This window comes from Haliotis cracherodii, unplaced genomic scaffold, assembly GCF_022045235.1.
Source record: "Haliotis cracherodii isolate W230 unplaced genomic scaffold, xgHalCrac1.p SCAF_3, whole genome shotgun sequence".
NCBI lineage: Eukaryota > Metazoa > Mollusca > Gastropoda > Lepetellida > Haliotidae > Haliotis > Haliotis cracherodii.
Window position 1 is genome coordinate 3,006,847 of NW_027266286.1, and position 14,617 is coordinate 3,021,463.

The 14,617-nt window shown below is 40.9% G+C and overlaps 2 protein-coding genes across 2 annotated transcripts; one reads left to right on the forward strand and one right to left on the reverse strand.

Annotated features, from left to right (window-relative positions):
• Window positions 1-4,553: 4,553 nt before the first annotated feature.
• LOC139475114 (uncharacterized) lies at window positions 4,554-6,131 on the reverse strand. Its single transcript, XM_071258364.1, has one exon. The coding sequence runs from the start codon at window positions 5,999-6,001 to the stop codon at window positions 5,546-5,548; it is 456 nt and encodes a 151-aa protein (XP_071114465.1). The 5' UTR covers window positions 6,002-6,131; the 3' UTR covers window positions 4,554-5,545.
• A 1,626-nt stretch (window positions 6,132-7,757) lies between these two features.
• On the forward strand, window positions 7,758-14,044 carry LOC139474155 (PRELI domain-containing protein 2-like). The gene is made up of 6 exons (XM_071257041.1): window positions 7,758-7,922; window positions 8,378-8,435; window positions 9,060-9,133; window positions 9,778-9,938; window positions 12,049-12,154; window positions 13,219-14,044. Exons 1-6 carry the CDS (start codon window positions 7,848-7,850, stop codon window positions 13,297-13,299), a joined length of 555 nt encoding a protein of 184 aa, XP_071113142.1. The 5' UTR covers window positions 7,758-7,847; the 3' UTR covers window positions 13,300-14,044.
• Window positions 14,045-14,617: the final 573 nt, after the last annotated feature.

Below are 14,617 nucleotides of genomic sequence, written 5' to 3' on the forward strand. Positions count from 1 at the left end.
AGTCAACAGATAAAACACTGACTGTGTTAGATTGCTCAATGACCGATTGGATACCCAGCCAGAAGTGTCGGGGATTAGCGTTTAGAGGTCGCCTATCCAGCCCCGAGTGTGTATTTATCAATGTCAAACATGGCAGGGTGTTTGGTTTCTGTTTTCACTACTGCTGTTTTCAACGTGAAGCCATATGGGGGAGAGGTAGTGGGTCAGCAGAATAGACGTCGATGTTGTATAGCGTTGTAAAGAATCAAACTCAGGCAAACTGATATACACTTGTCACCTCGCCCTTCTCCACAAACAAATATTCACCAATTAATATATTCTCTTCTCGCCTAACAAGCATCAAAAGTTTATAAGATCAGATAGGAAACGACGGATTTTGTTCAAATGTTTTGTTGTTTTGTTGTTTAATGCTGCACCCAGCAATATCCCTGCTATATGACGGCGGTCTGTAAATAATTAAGTCTGGACCAGACAATCCAGTGATTGACAACATGAGCATCGATCCACGCAATTGAGATCGATGACATGCATCAACCAAGTCAGCGAGCCTGACCACCCGATCCCGTGAGTCGCCTCTTACAAGCATAGTCGCCTTTTATTGCAAGCATGGGTTGCTGAAGACCTATTCTCTCCCCGGATCATCACGGGTCAAAATTAGTCAAAACCATACGATCCACAATATAAAAAGAAACGTTTTCAGCGTCGAAATTTACATAAAAAACAGTGCACCAGTGCTCCGTAGCCCACCTGATTTTTCTGGAATAACATGAGAAGGAGTATACATAGGTAAAACAAATCAGTCAAAGAAACAGGTTCCTACACAGCAGAAACCCCTGCAGCGTGTCTATTAAACTACACATTACATTACTGACTATGTATTGGCATAAACCTGTATCTTCATCACGCTTGCCATTGGGCAGTTGGCAGCCACAGTGCTCCAGTAAGGTCGAAGGTTGAAGCTGCGTACAATGTCACAAAACACTGCATGTGTAACGGAGCATGACATAAGCACACTGAATGTAGGACATTTCGTGATGACAAATTCAGAATTGCTTGAGCAATGGGCAAAAATAACACAACTACTGTTCTGAAAATAGGATGTGCAATCTGTGAGCACTGTTTGGTGACATTATTGCTGGGATCATATACACAATGTCAGCTTCATAAACCAGAAAAAGGGTTCGAGAAGGTCGAATGTCGTAGCTGGATAGATAATTAAAAGATGCCGAAAGTCGAGCTTAATTTATTATTACGGATACCAAATGCAAACATCATAATAAAGGACGCAGGAATAGGGAAAATGACATTTTCAATATGGCTGCCTTGGCGGCCATGTTAGGAACCAGTTCAAAGGTTTGGCGTCGGATAAAAATCTTAATTCCTTAAGTTTTGAGACCGGGCCATAAACACCCTGTTAATTCAGAGTTGTGAAGGGAAAACATAGGAGCTTGGTGCTCTTTTGCCATCTTGATAGAACAATTAAAACAAAAGGAAAACACAATGATGTTTAAAATATATGCTATTAAATGAAACACAGCATTTGTATTTGAATATTTCCTTAAAACTAGAAATGATTGGCCACACGTCCGTTGTGAATACAATTGCTCGCGAGAATTCAATTCTTTAATTACTAATTCTTTCGCTTATCATATATCTTTAATCATTCATTATTTCTCTTTATTTATATATCTGTCGACTGACATTGGGAGAGGAGCCGTATTTCCTACCAGGAATACAGCCCTACTGGCAATCTGGGTAATGCAGAAACAACAACAACAACAATAACAACAGCATCAACAATAATGGCAATAATTAAAAATCGAAAAAAGTGACAAGATATTTGTTTCTGCTATTTTTCACTCGTTAAACCAATTCATGTACAATATTAAATTATTTATAGACTCCTATCGCACCTGTGCTGTTGGTACAGTCATTTAACCTCCACAGATCGATATACAGGTTGAATACCACACTACAGAGGGTCGGTCACCCAGCATGAGAGGGGGTATACGTGATCCAATACGTTCAGATAGACAACCGATAAACTCGCTCACCCAGTTAATTACAAGTAGTCTCATTCGACGGTAAGAAAGCTCCCTTTAAGAGTCAATCGCCTCTGCGAGAGTATTAAACATTGATACTAGGTTCAGAACAGTTTTGTGAATGCAAGCGGGAAACTTCATTAATAATTAACTCTTGGGAGACCTGCTAGGTATTGACGGGCCAGCTGTCGTAGTCCTATACGTTTCATTGGTGTTGTCGGCTGTACATAAAACGCCCAACCGTTATACATACAAGTACGGCCAGGATATGCTTATTGCTGTTTAGATATCTCTAAATGTATTGATCCAGATTGAAGGATCTTATGATTTGCTGTTGAGTATAGAAAATACGTTTTTCTTTGTGTGTGAGTTGGGTTCGACGCCGCTTTGAACAGTATTCCAGTTATATCTCGGCGTGTCAGCTTAATGTGGGAGGAGAGCCTGAAGTAATGGAGGTCTCAGACGTTTACCACTTTGATGAAAACCACGACCACGGGTATAGTGTTGACAAACCCCAAACATAATCGGGGCGAACCGGGATTTGAACCCACAATCATAGGTTTCTGGCGTGACCAAGTAACATAACTCTGCATAGCGAATGAGAGTGAGTGAGTGAATGAGTAAATGTTATCTAATTAAAACGCATTTTACAAAACATGTATATGACTTTGATGTGCAATTTAAAACGAAACTTGTATGTGAAATCTATTACCTATATGGTATATACTTCATGTTCTGATTTTATATTATGTTCGATAAAATGAATTTAATCTTAGGTTTAAGGTCAATATATATTTAAAATAAAAATCGTATTCAATAACGTTATGATATTTACTTTATTTTTAAATTAAGTTAAAACTCACTAGGTGGCTCAAGCACTTGTAGTTACGATAAGTTGGACGGTGGGGTAGCCTAGTGGTTAAAGCGTTCGCGCGTCACGCCGAAGTCCCAGGTTCGATTCCCCACATGGGTACAATGTGTGAAGCCTATTTCTGGTGTCCAACGCAGCGGCATATATCTATACTCACTCACTCTGTACAATAATAAGTATGCAAGGGGCTGGTGAGACCGCTTGTGTGAGGTATTCAATCATACGGCCCAACACACCGGGTCTCCCACCCAGCGGTAACTCGTCAATGCTGATCCCCAGGTACAGTGACTATACAAGTATAATTACACTCAAGCCCCTCTCGAGCTGAGTTAACGCGGCGATACACTCCAGGGATTTCACGGTACTTGAAGCGCATACAGCGCCATGCACGTCATTAAACAATAGTAGGCCAGCTTTGTTACCACATTCATCGTCGCCTTTCTCTGGATTTGCTCGCGCGTTGATTTTGATCGTAATTCCAGTGTTAAGCGTATTTGGCTACCCAAGGCTTGATGCTGGGGTGAACTCTATCAACCTCCATATGGTCTAAGTCTGGCTCAAACAGTTTGCCATGTAAAGACAACTTCGGATTTAATGATTCATTGAGCCTCAATCTCATTAAAATCAGATCTTAATTCTCGCTGCCGCTAAACAAAGATCTGAGGACATCCCATTACAGGTCACGTCAGACCGACCTTTCGCTAACTCTGACCGACCAATGGAATTACTGACAAGAAGTCGACATTAGCCAATCAGAAGGCAGCTTTCTCGTGGTTTATGGCACTAATTTCAAATTGGCGACTACGCTTCGAAACACATTTTGACAAATTCTCGCTTAAAAATTTGAAACCTGAACAAAAGAACATTCTCAAATGACTAATATATGGTCTAGATTGTATAGATTCAGTCGTTAAGCCCGTAACTATCGTTCGGAATACCCCGTTTTAAAATTTTTGAGGTTGCATGATTAGAAATCACATTCCGAGTGTCACTTTCATGATCTGGTAAGCGACGCTCTGAGTGGTCGGATGAAAGGTCATTCTGACGTGACCCCTAATGGGATGTCCTCAGATCTTTGTTTAGCGATGGCGAGAACTAAGATCTGATTTTAATGAGATTGATTGAGCCTCGGAACATCGTGATACATTGTGCCACGATACTACCCCCCCCCCCCCCCCCTCCATAATCAAACTATCTTTGACGTACATGGCTCGTGTTGTCAGGCCCCGTGACTTCCTGTGTGTCATCGTACCTGTCACTATAACCAGACACAGAATTTCTCTCTCCCTTGAGTGTAATTTGATTCGACGGCCTATTTAGCGTAGTGTTGTTTGAATTGATATAATACACTGTATTATTGAGGATGGACGACAGTTGACAATATCCGACTTTGCGGTATCAAACCCGCGCTGGGTGTGTCGGACAACAGGCGTTGGTATTGTCCAAACCACATATGGGTTATAGACTACCATGCATTAAATATAGATGGCCTGAATCAAAAACAAACTAAACGTATGTGAAATAATATTAATATACATTTAAACAAAATAGGAAAATGAGAACAGTTCCAATGTGCAATTCACTGAGAAAAAACCCAACTCAAACCCACCTAGATATGTACAAGCATTATGTGTGGCAAACTATCAACAACACGTGTAAATCTGTACACAACAGCGATAGACATCGTCGTAACGTTATGACATCGGGAACATCTCTGGAAAACATTCCGAGAAGTAATACTGAGTTCGGTATTATCAGTTGTATATAACATCATAAGATATTATGGATTTGATTGCAAACAAAACTAAGCTGGCGGACAAAAGAAAGTATACACTTGGAAAATGGATTTAGTTAATAAATTAAAACGTTATCAAAACATTACTCGGCTGAAAACAGCCGCCGAAACACTACGACATAAGGTCCAAACATACATATGATACCCTACATCACCATCGAAAAACTATTTCTTATTTGTTTCATCTTTAGCCACAATCAAACATGGGTGTATACTTTCTTTTGTCCGTCAGTATAGTTAACAAACCGTGAAGATGCTATGTATAGAGAAACACAGCTTGAGCAACGCGTTTCAGAATAATCATTCTCAAAATAATACTTCGTTTTCAAATAGTTCTTATATATAAAACAATATGAAAATCTCATATACACATTTACAAACGCATCATTTAGTTAACATACAGTTGAGGTAAGACTCAACACAATTATCAAATATTATGGTATGGGATTTCATGGCAGAGCCATGCTATTACATGGAGCCGTTATTGTCTCAATAGTATTGTTGTTTGTGTGTATCCGGGAAACCGCCATACAACGTGGGATAAAAACAGTTTATATTAGTAAATCCAAAGTATCTAAAAACATTTATCGATACAAACCAACTGGATAGGTTAGATGACGTAGTTCCAATACTATCTAGCATTGTTTATAGAAACAGGAGCACATTGTTGACCAGACAGACACAGTAGAGAGACAGTATGGTTCGTGGTTTTTCTCGGGGATGTGGTGTATCCTATGAAGATGCGCTGACAACAGACCAGGGATCAATCAGGGATCAGTTTACACTAAATATTTTAGTCCTCAAAACACTGACCATGTCCATCTGCATGACTGACCATTAGTGCATCACGAAAGATCGCCACTGGACCAGATCACTGGGCGGGATACCGATGTCCCTCTTTTTGTTGTCCGTGAATCGACTGAAGAAAAACCCGCACGTTGGTTTGCCAAGGGTGTAGAATGGTGCAAGAGAATTTGGCGTCTTGGCGGTTCCCTTGGCACCAAGTTTGGTTGTCTTCTTGTGTCCGTTGAAGATCGGCTGGGTTGAGGCGCGTAGGGTCTGCTCGAACGTTGGGGTAACTGGTGGCCGAAAGTGACTCTTCGTCACATTGCTTTGGGTGTACGTGTTACAATGCCGAGAAAAGCGGTTAGGAATACCCAAAGATTTTAGTCGAAGCGTTTCCAAGCGTTCCCACGTCAGGGTGTGAAGATTGGGATTAAATCCAACTGTCTGAGTTCCGGCCAATTCCGTGTTGATGGGGGCCTGGTGTCTTACTTCAATCTGTGCCATCATGTTGTGTTTGTAATAAACCTGCGGTTCGTCTTCTCTCACCTTGCTAACCACGGTGTTTCTTGAGAAGGTTCTTGTGTGATCGTTCTTGGCGACCGCGCTCTCCTGTTTGGTACGGATCAATATCAGACTTATCTGCGCGCTCCTCGTCTTACACCCGTGTGCTCACCGACTGCGCTATCGCTATTGTCTACACGTCACGACGCCCCAAACATGGATACCGAACCTGTCGTCGTCATGACATAACGCTAAGTTGTCTTGTGCTCGGTCGGGGTCTTATTCTTATCTGTGACGTAACGTCACTAAGAGTTTGTTTTTTTCTTTTCTCCGTACGAATGTTTGCCCTTTCCGTTTGATTATTGAGTAGATTGTAGTTTATGGCAAGGCGTACATAGAATAAATATATATAGACATGAACAACATATCATTGCTTTTAAAAATACGTGTTGAAGTTGAGAGTGAAATTCTTGTATTCAATTAAATCATGTATTCGTGGTACGTTTATACCACAATGGAATGACAGTCATTCACTAGCAATTGTATTTCGACTTATACACTACAACGCTGATAATACTTGTTCACAAGGATCACATCTGACAGATATAGTATATTTCACCTCACATGTGTGGAGTCAGTCAGATTGTTTCTTTTCTTGATAATGCGTTTGCATGCACGACGATAATTATCTTATTGAAAACGGTCCACTCCCACTGTGACTATCCCCATGCATGATGACCACAAAATAACGAAAGAGTAACATGAACCTACCTATAGAATAATGGACTACCCCAGTCGTCATTTGTCGTCATGCATGAACAAAGTCTAATATCAATGAGAGATGTTATTTTCGATGATATTTGTTCTTATGTTCTTTATTTGCACAACAGTCACAAAGAATTAGGATAATCTCTGTGAGTAAAGAGCTATGGTCTGATTGTTTCACAGCATTAATATACCGGGAATATCCTTACTGAAACTTTTGAAGGTAAACCTATTACTATTTCATACCTTGCTTCACACCTGTGATTTTACTTTTAAACCATTTACGTTCAGTAAAAGAAACCGACCTCGTACAATTTCCTGGTTTATATTGTAATAGCCCCCTCCCCCCTTTTTATTTCGAAAAAAAATCTTTATTTCTGTATAAATTACCACCAAAGACAATAAATAAATCTTAATAAAAAGCTGTATTATAATATTTATTGGTTGTACATTGATTTCGCTCCCAGGAACAGGTGGTCTTAACCCTCACCTGAAGGCCAGGGAAATGTATGTAGATGTAGGAAATAGGGAGTTAGATAAACATACATGCGCAACGTGACTATTGAATATTCTCTAAAGCACGCATACTGTTATGGCGACTATTGTTTATTTCTGTACACTTTCAAAAGAGATAATAAAGCGATGTTTACAAAAGGGCCCACAGAGTCTTAGCTGAACAGCTTTAACGATTTTACAAACGTACACCCTATGCCATGTTGGTATTATCTTAACATTGAAACATGACAATCTTCTGAAACTGATAAGATAGATTGATGTAAGGGAGGCTACTCTCAAACTGTCGATCCAGTAATATGATGTCGACAATTTCACTGTAGCACTTGTTATTAAACATAAACATCGGCCATGTGTCTGGACAATTTTTTAAAAAATAATTACGTTAAGGTTTAGATTTGTATTGTAGTTTTACTTTGAAGCGGCGTATAATATCTAAGAACTCTCTAGTTCCGGTGCACGGAAAATGCGGGGATAATCCGGCGTGTGTGTATCGCTGTATGTGTAAACAAACCCTATGTCAGAATTTTGAGCCGGTGGTATATCGTCTTGGTGAGAAGTATTGGTGACAAACATGGTGGTGTCAGTGACTATACAACATTTATTCAAGTATCCTCTAGAGTTCGTCGCAAAAACTCACTTTCAGAAGGTACTGTATGGAGCTCCAGGACACGCGTAGCACGGGTGTTCCAATTAAACTGACAGTGGGAGTGGCACAAAGTATCTACATATAGATGTATGACGCGTAAACACACCGTGCAGAATTGAAGAAACTCAACCGTTACATGTATGAAGCGACTAGGCCTAATGGATGGAGTGGTCGCTCAGACTCCTGCCTTCCTTCCGTGCCATGTCACCCGAAGGATGTTGCTCCGAACAAAGACGTATCTCTATACGTTTTTGTTTCGAACATTAATCACTCAGATGAAATATTGCTGAGTGAGGGATTTAACGACAATTAAATAATGGCGTTTGTATTTATTAAACATGTTCAACTTTAAGGTCATATTGTTAGTAACTGAAATATTTAAACAATAACGAATAAAACAAATATAAAGTTTAAATGTATTTGGCGACCTTGACCTTGTTTGACTGATGTTTCAGTATCCAAGTAAAGGGGAGAAGTTTGTTGTGAGGGTCGACACCGTGGAACACAGAAGAGGTATGTTGACCTAATAAGTGACACACCAGTATCTCAGTGTCAGACATACCATTTGAATGATGGGTCAATCTAAAAAATCAGATCTTAGTTCTCGCTATCACTAAACAAAGATCTTTGTTTAGCGGCAACCAGAACTTAGATCTGATTTTAATGAGATTGTCTCTGTTTGTATTTCTCACATCAGCAACTTGGCTGTGGAATTTGTTTGGACGGCTATTAGTATATGTTTCGATCAGGACCGAGAACATCCGGGGTAGAATAGGTCTTCAGCAACCCATGCTTGCTGTAAAAGGCGACTATGCTTGTCGTAAGAGGCGACAAACGTTATCGGGTGGGCAGGCTCGCTGACTTGGTTGGTGCATGTCAGTGAATCCCAATTGCGTGGATTGATGCTTATGATATGAATCACTGGATTGTCTGGTCCAGACTCGATTATTTACAGACCGCCGTCATATAGCTGCAATATTGCTGAGTGCGGCATCAAACAACAAACAAACAAATCGATCAGGACTCTGAATAAATCTTTGCTGGTGATTTGGTCAGTGCTATATATCCTAAAAGAATGTAGATATTATTCCTTGGATAATCATGGCAGTCAAGGATGGTGTTAAAACCCTGTTTCAGATGTCGTCCATGGTGTAAACTACTGGAAAAGGATTGCAGTGTGTGCCAATGTCATCCCTGGTATCCTGAGAACTGTAAGTCAATGAATCTCTGCCTGTTATCATGGGATCTTTCACTATTGCAATGGTATTGTGATGGTTAATACAGTATTGCCATATTTACTGCAACATAGTTTCAACAATTGCAGTGTTGGTACAACGATTGCATTGTACATGATGTAGGTTCAACTGTTTCCATAGTAATGGGATTTGTTTTTTATAAGTACCTCTACTGGATTATTTTACACGTTAAAAAAAGGGCCTTGCATGTCGGCCAAGTCCTAATGCTACACATTGCTTAACACATTGTTGGGGATATGAGGGAGGGGCGTCCGGCCTTCTAGAAACTGTCACATCACAATGACGTTTCCAATGACCAAGCTTGCTATGCTTGTTTATATCAACAAGGGGAGGTAAGTTGACTCCCACTTCCTGTTTAAATCTACAACACTCAACATTCAAGCATCTAGTAGAAGATAGATATCTATCAGATGTGCAAATGAAAATGGTAGCAGTGTGCTCAAGTGTTGTACCAATGATTGATTTTGAACATAGAATGTCAACTTATATTTGTGTCACTGTGTTTAATTGTAATGGAGGTATGTACTTTTCTGTAATGAGAGTTTTATTCTGCAAGATTGACAGTCTAACCTTGACCTGGAACATATTTCATCCCTTAGATAAATGTGCTGAACGAGCAGAATTTCCTACTGGAAGAAGAGGCGTGGCTGGATTTTCGCAAGCCTGAGTTTCGACTGCAGAGCTGCAATATCACATGGTCCAAGTACGCCCATATATGGGAGGAATCTACATTCAAGCCAAGTCAAGACAATCCAAAATGGTTTGTATCTCATGGCATGACAACATCCGTAAACCTTGCGTTAGTCTGAGTTAGAGAAGTTCCCAGCAACCCATGCTGGTCGTAGGAGGTAACCAAAGGATCTGGTGGTCAGACAGCATGTCCATGTACCTTGTGTTAGTCTGTGTTAGAATAGTTCCCAGCAACCCATGCTGGTCGTAGGAGGTAACCAAAGGATCTGGTGGTCAGACAGCATGTCCATGTACCTTGTGTTAGTCTGTGTTAGAATAGTTCCCAGCAACCCATGCTGGTCGTAGGAGGTAACCAAAGGATCTGGTGGTCAGACAGCATGTCCATGTACCTTGTGTTAGTCTGTGTTAGAATAGTTCCCAGCAACCCATGCTGGTCGTATGAGGTCGCCAAAAGATCAGGTGGTCAGACAGCGTGTCCTTGTACCACGTGTGGATTGTTGCTCACATTATCAATCATTGGATTGTCTGCTCTACACACGATTATTTGCATGCTGCAGAGAGATAGCTGGAATATTGCTGAGAGTGGCATTAAACAACAAACGAACCAGGGCTTATTTGATGCATACGTTCTTCCTGACAATGATAGTTGTCTGTCAGTACTAGGACTCGGAGTCCAAATTTACTACCTGGGGATCCCCTTCCCTATTATTTAAATACACATATAAACTGATCTGGTCATGCATACACTGAGGTTAACTGAAGTTATATAATTATGCAAACGTATAAAGTCAGAAGGAATGTGTGTTTAGTCAGAAAGAAATGTGAACATTTGTCACTTACAGGGTAACCATAGAGTTCCAGATAATTTTTGCCATTAAACAATATAATCACGTGACTAACCACAGGTCCGGGTAGTCCTGTGGGTACCCGGATTCTACTTAGTACCCACCCGACCTGAGTACCTGGGTTACCTGTCCCAGCTCTAGTCAGTACCCATGCATGTTGGACTGCTAACTTACACGTAAAGCCGTTTGGGTTTTCTCTCTCAAACACTGTTCAAAGTGGCATAAAGCATGACACACTAACACACATTCATAATGGTGTTAATCTGCTTCAGATCGTCACATTGTTGAATGTAGAATGACATTCTCCCCCTGCCATGTGAGGCAGGTTGTACAGCCATCTGTTGTGTTTACGAGATTCCAGTGTAAAACATCGTATCACCGTGGCCAGGGATTGTGTGTTGTGTCAGACAAGGCTTCAGTGACCTTACTTAATTAATGTTATAGTTACACAATGTTTACTCACCATGATGCTAAGGTATACAGTGTTAGAAAATGGCACTTGTCCTGTTGTCCCTGCCAAACTGCCCAATAGTTAATGTATCATAAGGACTTGTGAGTGCACAGGCGACTATGCTTGTCGTAAGAGGCCTCTAATGGGATCGTGTGGTCAGGCTCGCTAACTTGGGTGTTGCATGTCATCGATCCCAATTGCGTGGATCAATGCTCAAGATATCAATCACTGGATTGTCTGGTCCAGCCTCGATTATTTACAGACCGCCGTCATATGGCTGGAATATTGCTGAGTGCGGCGTTAAACAACAAAGAAACAAAATGAAAAAATAGGGAACACCCACACCTACTCACTTCCTTTTGTCATCAATTTGACACAAGAATGGGCAGCACATCTATACAGCACCCAGGGGATGGGATCTACCGTGTCTTCACCAGTACTACAAACCAGAAGGACAAGTCATCCCTCTCTTATTGAGGATCAGGAGTTGGTGAATACAGACACTTTGATTCGGCATACACTTCCAAGATTATCTACATTCCTTCAAGGCCTAGTTTCTGGTCACACTGCCGCACTTCCGCATTGTCTCAACCACTATATTGTTTGATTATTCAACTGGAAAATTATTCATTCAACCTTGTTCTACAAGATTCAGCTTCTCCATGTACGTCTCACTCCCTATTGCCCTACCCTGGGATAAATGCATAGTGTTAGATGGGACAATTTAAAAAAAATTTTTTTTTAGAATTAGTTGAATGATGCTCATGATATTAATCACTGGTTTGTCAGACACACATCTTCCACGAGTAGCTGCCCTAAACAACAAACAAGAAAAAAACCGTTAACCATATCGTATGTTGTTTTCACTTCGATGTTTGTTTCAGGACAGTCCTCGAGCAGCATGGGGTGGTTGAGGTGAAGGCGTTTGGGCCGTTTGGGCGTGTCTTAGAGATGTTCGCTCAGAGATTTTTGCAGTCTGGAGTGAAGAGAGTGAGCTATGCTTAAATCAAGTCAATTTTGAAAACGTTATTATTCCTTCAGCTGACAAAAATATTGAAAACAGAATCAGGTGGACTACTGCTGGTCCTCGTGATTCACGGGTTGAAGTAGGTTACTCAAGTAAAAATACAACACAGTTAGGTTTTATGTGAAATTCACAAAAAAAATATCCATTAGACAAGAAACTCGATATTCGATTCCGGCTTAGAGTTGGTCCCCTGTAGCCTACGCTGGTCGTAAGAGGGACTGAATAGATCAGGAGGTGAGGCTGGGTGACTTGCTTGATTGAACGTCTTCATACCTCGGCAACGTGGATCGTTGTTCATGGTATCCATCACTGGATTGTCGGGTCCAGATTGGATTATTTAGTCAGTCATCATATGGCTTGAGTATTGCTAAGTGAGGCATCTACAGTTAACAAACAGCATGTGAATGATATGAGGGGAAGGTTGTTTTTCAGAGCATTGTCATTTACAGAAGCCAGAGACCTGCTATTAACTGCCCGACGAAGGACGACAGTTGAACTGACGAAGCTTCAGCAAATGATAATGCCCTAAGTTATAACGTTACCCTTATAACAGCTAATAGGAAAAGAATTTGTAGCTATTCCAAATTGAACACAACAAACAGCAGCATCAGTTTATTAAAACCTCAACGGAGGTCATTCATTTACCAATACAGTAAACTATGTCCATAAGAATGCAGTCATACCGAACTGACGGATATAACGAATTGGTTTTGGGTCCCGTCAATTTGCAGTCTATGTGCCTATAACGAACTACGGTTATAGTAGTGGTCTCTTTTAGTTTGTTCTAACTGTAGTTTACTGTACATTGTCATAGAACATAATATAGGATGATGTCACAACAAGAAATATAATGCCAAGGACGTCCCATAACAATAGAATAGATAGTGGCCTGGTGTTAGGGAAATGTGAGCTGCTATCAAGTTACAGTTCTGATAACAAACGGGCATTTTTATGACAATTCTATCCATTTTAGCTACAACACAGTTTGACGTTTACACTAGCACCGCTCTTGGTTCTCCTGTTGCAGGGGTTGAGAATAATGGAGGAACTCTTGCAGGAGAGGGCAAGCAAAGCTTACATCATCCAGGACAACCCAAGTGTGTCGTGACCTGCCTGCCAATGTCACCCAGGTGGACGTCGATGCCGGCGTGTTGCTCCATGACCATGACTTTCGTAATAACATTGCTGCAGACTGACAATCGAGATATTAGTTGTTAAAATGTTGAGTGATGTGTTAATGCTATGTATTTTATGAGTTTGTTAATGATATTTTCTTACCTGTTGATTACAGGTATCTTGATACCAGTTCCAAAATTGATAATGAATACTTTTATTTAACTCACATAATCAGTACTCATAACTTTAGTGAAACGTTTCCAGGAATTAAACCAAATTAAGAGTGAGTGAGTTGGGTTTTACATCATTTTGAACAGTATTCCAGTTGTATCACAGTGTGTCAGCTTGATGTGGGAAGAAAAGTGAAGCAGGTTTGATGAAACTCATGGACATGGTATGGTGCTGACAAAACTACATAACCAGGGAATTCGAACCCACAATCAAAGGTTTGTGGCCTGCCCAAGGGATGCAACTCTGCACAGCGAATTGTGATGCCATAGACGACGTCCGAGACCTGCATCACGCTGTGACATAACTGGAATACTTTTCAAAGCGGCGTTAAACCCAACTCACTCACTATAAAGACACCAAAGCCTTCTCAGAAAACACCCTATGGGTGCATGGGGGGCTCAGTCTAAGGTGCCGCGATTCGCTGTCCAGTCATCTAAGGTGCCGCGATTCGCTGTCCAGTCATCTAAGGTGCCGCGATTCGCTGTCCAGTCATCTAAGGTGCCGCGATTCGCTGTCCAGTCATCTAAGGTGCCGCGATTCGCTGTCCAGTCATCTAAGGTGCCGCGATTCGCTGTCCAGTCATCTAAGGTGCCGTGATTCGCTGTGTGGAGTTGCGTCCCTTGGGCGCGCCAGAAACCTATGATTGTGGATTTGAATCCGGGTTTGCCCCGATTATGTTTCTAGGTTTGTCAGCACCATACTCAAGCTCGTGGGTTTCACCAAAGAGGTAAACGTCTGAGACCTGCATCACTTCAGGCTTTCCTCCAACATTAAACTGACACACCGTGATATAACTGGAATACTGTTAAAAGCGGCGTTAAACCCAATTCACTCACTCACTCTCTAAACGGTAGACAGAATTAGACTTTTTCGCACTAAACCATTCAACCCAATGAATAAAAAAATTAAATATTGAGCTGGTTAAATCTATTTAATGTTATTTTGACTGACCAAGCTACCTGGTTTGATAAATATCTATAAGGTACAACATGAAAAAAGGGTGGCCTGATACACATACATTTACTAACATATCCATGTACTGACACAGACAGGAAGCTGTTTTGGTCCAGCAAGTATGA

What these genes read in the sequence shown, in the direction of transcription:
- LOC139475114 (XM_071258364.1), bottom strand. Translation starts at nt 6,001, where the DNA reads ATGATGGCACAGATTGAAGTAAGACACCAGGCCCCCATCAACACGGAA.
- LOC139474155 (XM_071257041.1), top strand. Translation starts at nt 7,848, where the DNA reads ATGGTGGTGTCAGTGACTATACAACATTTATTCAAGTATCCTCTAGAG. An exon ending in CAAAAACTCACTTTCAGAAG is followed by an intron (nt 7,923 to 8,377) that starts GTACTGTATGGA and finishes CTGATGTTTCAG; the next exon opens with TATCCAAGTAAAGGGGAGAA. An exon ending in TCCCTGGTATCCTGAGAACT is followed by an intron (nt 9,134 to 9,777) that starts GTAAGTCAATGA and finishes TTCATCCCTTAG; the next exon opens with ATAAATGTGCTGAACGAGCA.